At 44.2% G+C, this 5,037-nt stretch overlaps 1 protein-coding gene across 1 annotated transcript; it reads left to right on the forward strand.

Moving 5' to 3' along the window:
- Positions 1-1,812: 1,812 nt before the first annotated feature.
- On the forward strand, positions 1,813-3,366 carry LOC111081347 (innexin inx5). The gene is made up of 2 exons (XM_022377385.2): positions 1,813-2,697; positions 2,768-3,366. The coding sequence occupies exons 1-2, from the start codon at positions 2,008-2,010 to the stop codon at positions 3,293-3,295; spliced, it is 1,218 nt and encodes a 405-aa protein (XP_022233077.2). The 5' UTR covers positions 1,813-2,007; the 3' UTR covers positions 3,296-3,366.
- Positions 3,367-5,037: the final 1,671 nt, after the last annotated feature.

Here is a 5,037-nt window from a genome sequence, read left to right on the forward strand (position 1 = left end):
GGTCAAGTTCAGGGAACACCAGCAGTTGATGGTCTTTTCGTTGTCTCGTCTCTTCTTCTGCTGCTGCTTTATGCTGATGATGATGATGATGCGATGAGGTACACTGGTTTGGGTCTCGTCTCGGTCTCGTCGTTTATGTTTAACGATGTCTCGAGTCTCTGGAGTTCGATTTGGAGGTGTCAAATGGCTTTGTTCAAGTATTTGAATACCTACATATTTCTTAATTGCCAAATTGCTTTGCTGGGCAGCTGATGCTTACATTTTTTGTTTGGAGATTTGCTTGAGTAAGTTTCCAAATATACCAAAATAATTTTTCTTAAAGTGTTTAGCACTTAATAAAAAGTGTTCTATCGGGTTTGAAATTATGATTTACCTACGGAATCCATTTTAATATATGAAAAATGTGCACAAGTTTAATATTTCCTCAAAGAAAATAGGAAAATTATTTTATTGGCATACCAAAGAGAGTAAAGAATTTAAGTGAAGATTAAGTCTTAAGATTTGGGTTAAAGAAAACAATGGAAACTATGCCAGAAATCATCAAAATTTAGGATATACTCTATTCGAATCTATTGTTATCAATTATTCCATGCACTATTTATTTTAGACGACCGATTCTCTTTTCGTATTTATTTCTTGCGTGTATTATTATTTATTTTTTCTTATGATTTTTTTTTTCTTTTCGGTTGTTGGCCGCGAGGTCAGCACAAAAAAAGAAAAAGAAGTGAAATAAATTTATTTGATTTATGGTAATTAGCTGTGTTGTGTGCTTTGCTTTGCCTAATTGCAGATACCTTCAATTATTGGATTCCTAAACCTGGACTGACTGGCAACACGAAATGGACCCCCCCCCCCCCCCCCTCCACACCACCAATTGGACAAAAGTGCTGACCCAGAGAGAGGCCAAGGCTGAAGGGAGCTCTGCAGATGAGAATTATAGATAATGTAGATATCATTGTTTGTCATAGTTTTACAGTTAACTTAGAGCCCAAAGTCGATCAAATAAACCAACAATGTGAATGAAATATGCACATCAAAAGGGTTAACTATGTGGTATTAAGCACGAAAAATAGTTTACTGAATATCTGAATTATTCAATGAATATTGACTGATCAAAGCTGCTGAATATGAGCACTGAGTACTTCTATGAGTACCTTCTGGCAGGGTACTGGACAATCAGATGACCAGACAGACTAGCTAGGCCTCAGAGGCCACCTTGTTCGGAGAGGAGGCGTCTTTGAGGGCGTTAGAACCTTGTGGGGACACCTCATGATGGCTCAGTTTCCCCGATCTGAATATTTAGTGCTCGAGAAAACCAAAAATATTCACGGCAAGGGATACAAGTAGCAGCCCGTGCTGTACGCTAATTTCTTTAAAGATTTTTAATTCCTGCTCTTTTTTACACAATTCCAACTACATTCTAACTACCTGACGAATCACTTCTTACCTGAATTCTACACAGGCAAAAAGTGTTGCATACTCTTGGGCTGGACCACAAAAATGTTATACTAATGTGAAATCCAATGCCTCTGACTGTTCCTCCCCATGGGGCTTCCTGCACGTTGACCCAATTAAACGGATTAACTGGATTTAACTGGATCCAAAGACTCATGATATTTGCTGCCAGTCTTCGTCCACCGACTGTCCTACGGGTAAAGGTATCAATTCACTGTGGCAATATCCGAAATAAATCTACAAAAATCTACCGGCCAACCAATCGATAGAAACACGTAATGCAACTCTGATCACAGCCAATGACACTTGTCAATGGCAGAGGGAGAGAGCGAACAAGAAAGTAGGCAGTGAGGAAAATGTCTAGAAGCGACATTTCATGCTGTAATGTGGCAACCATAATCGGTTTGCCATCGAGTCCCTGCAACGGCTGAAAAAGGAGTATCAAGGCCGAGCGTTACCACCAAGTGGCAGATGCAAAGTGAATGGTAAAGCTGGTGCGCACATCAAGAATTGGAAGCGGTCCTCGAGGAACTCTTCCCCGAGGCAGAAGAAATGTATTCGGCGGTGAAGCCCTTGTCAAAATATTTGCAATTCAAATCGATTCGCATCTACGATGCCGTCTTCACAATACACTCCAAGTGCACGTTTGTCATTCTAATAACCTGCTCCCTGCTGCTGTCGGCGCGTCAGTACTTCGGGGATCCCATTCAGTGTCTCAGCGAGGAGAAAAACATTGAGTACGTGCAGTCCTACTGCTGGACCATGGGCACCTACATCCTCAAGCAGGACAACGCCACAAGCGGCAATGCACAACAGGCAGTCCGTCCCAGCAATGCGAACGCCGCCCAGTGGCGCGCCAAGCATCCCAGATCCCGCTCCGACCTGCGCCCCTTGGTGGACCACGACGAGGCCTATGCCAGGGCCGCGTTCATAGCCGAGGGTGTGGGCCCCGAGTTGCGTGGCGTGTCGGAACGCGAGTATCTCCGCTACTACCAGTGGGTCATCATTCTGCTGCTCGTGCAGTCGGTCATCTTCGTCTTTCCCTCGTGCCTGTGGAAGGTGTGGGAGGGACAGCGACTGAAGCAGCTCTGCTCGCAGGTGGGCGATGCTTTGCTCTCCGATGAGACTTACAATACACGACGACGGCTCTTGGTCAAGTACTTTACCACCGATCACGAGGACCTGCACTTCTGCTACATGGCCAAGTATGTCTTCTGCGAGGTGCTCAATTGTGTGATCAGTGTAAGTAGATTATTCTTTTCCAATGCAATCCAATCAACTAACCACCCTACCCCACCCGAACCGGCAACAGGTTGTGAACATTATTTTCCTGGATGTTTTTCTCAATGGGTTTTGGGCGAAGTATTTGCAGGCTCTGGCCACCCTACCCTTTTACGACTGGGATCACTGGAATCGCGTGTCCTCGAAGGTTTTCCCGAAAATATCCAAGTGCGAGGTGCTCAAATATGGGCCCAGTGGGACGGTCAATGTCATGGACAATCTGTGCATTCTGCCCCTCAACATACTGAACGAGAAGATCTTTGTGTTCCTCTGGTGCTGGTTCCTGCTCATAGCAATCGTATCCGTCCTGAATATCCTCTGCCGGCTGGCCATGCTGTCCAACAAGAATCTGCGCGAGAAGATGATACGCAGCCAGTTGTCCTTTATGACCAAGCGGCATGTGCAACGGGCGCTGCGCGATCTCACCATCGGGGATTGGTTTCTCCTGATGAAGGTCAGCGTGAATGTGAACCCAATGCTCTTTGGGGATCTCATGCAGGAGCTGTGCGAGCTGCGCACCTCCTCCTCCATCAGCATGATGCCGGATAGCGCTGTCTAGGCAGCCGCCCAATGTGATTACAATATTGCGATATACGTATATTTATTTATCCTTTATAATACATCTATTAATTTCATATATTTAATATATATTTTCAAGAAGTTATTCGTGCTATTTTGCTACCATTCTACGATCGTCTCTCTGGCACTCAATATGGAATATTCTAAGCATTTACATTCATTAGGCATTCGAATTCCAATGGGATCGCAATAGAGCCGAACTAGTAGAAAATCGTATATAAAAGCCAGAAAAATGTTACAGAAATACGCATATAGATTCATCACCGATTCCCATATGCATATGTAAATGATCGTTTGATTTATGTACCTTTCACACAAGTCAACCTGTTATACCATACAATACATACGCGTACCTTCTGCTTCCATCGTCTTTGGATTGTTTCTCTGGCGCTTTATACACTTCCAAAAGGTAGCATGATTTTTCCATACCCTATGAAAAGCCCTCATATCCCAACCCTAGCTGTAGTATAATGTGCGTTGTCTTCGTTAGCTCTTTGGTCTGGTATATGTATATACTTGGATCCATAGATATATTTAATGGACGATCTGAAAGCTTGTATACAGGTGTGCGTTACCCGAAGCCAGTAGCCTTCGGTTTGTTGCTTATTTTGCAAGTAGCTTCTGGAGTCATGCGACGACATACGAAATGATTGTTTTTTCTGAGCTTGGATTATTTCTTTTGTTGGCTTTGGCTGCTTCTGGCATTTAATGTGCATTGTTTATAACTAGTTGCTGCTATAATTTCGTCATTTATATTTTGCTGAGACGATCCTCCCTCCGGCCACCTGCTCTGCTCCTCTCCCTCCGGCACCGCTGCTCCACTAATCAGCGTTTCGGCATTGTTTTGCGCGCGTTAACAACGCAACTCGCTCGCCTTTTTGGCCGCCTTTGCTATGAAATTCACTCAGTAACACTCGCAATCACACACACACATACGAAATCACTCACTAACTCACGAACACACTCATGTGAATAAATGTAAATATTATTCAAAACTCATTCGTGTGGCATTTTATATGCACCCTGCACCTTAGGCTTTCTGTCGGGCATATCAGCACGCACTCTGCTCTGATATGATCGATCTCGCCGTAGCATTTACGGGATAGATAGGCCGGGGCGGGGTATCATGTAGTCGTCACGCTCTCTTACTCTCTCTCTCTCTCTGTTTGGGGTCTCTCCCTTTCCGCTTGTCATTTCGCTGTTGGCGTTTGCGGGGGCTGGCGCTGTCGACGCTAATGCTGAGCTGCTGCTGGCTGATGGTTTGCCCAAAAGGTATATTAATGAGAAGGTAAGGCATTCCAAGTCACAATTATCAAATACAGACTCGCTTTGCGTGCACAATTGATCCCAAAACATGGGAAATAAATCAGGTTACACATGAAGCTGGAATGGCTTACCTACCCACTTAATATGCCCTGGATCTTCTGGCTTTGGGGGCTGGGCTAGCGGCAGAGACCGAGACAGCAGCAGAGACAGCGACGTTGTTTTTTGGGGCCCAGCGGGCAGAGGTGCGGCCGGTGTTTCTTCAGCTTTGGGTTACATCTATTCCTATTCCCTCCTATTCCTATTTTGTATTGTTTTCCACCGTTGTTGTTTTTTTGTTTGTTTTGGGTTTTTCGGTTTTGATTTTGGACTCTTTTTTTTTTGTTGGTGTTTCGCAGTTTTTTTTGGATTTTATATATATTTTTTTTTTTAATTTTGTATGCCACTTGGCCAGTTAGT

This window comes from Drosophila obscura, unplaced genomic scaffold (assembly GCF_018151105.1).
Source record: "Drosophila obscura isolate BZ-5 IFL unplaced genomic scaffold, ASM1815110v1 contig_73, whole genome shotgun sequence".
Taxonomy (NCBI): domain Eukaryota; kingdom Metazoa; phylum Arthropoda; class Insecta; order Diptera; family Drosophilidae; genus Drosophila; species Drosophila obscura.

Excerpts from the sequence above, each read along its gene's own strand:
- LOC111081347 (XM_022377385.2), top strand. The coding sequence starts at position 2,008 with ATGTATTCGGCGGTGAAGCCCTTGTCAAAATATTTGCAATTCAAATCG. Across the intron at positions 2,698-2,767 it reads TGCTCAATTGTGTGATCAGT|GTTGTGAACATTATTTTCCT; the intron begins GTAAGTAGATTA and ends AACCGGCAACAG.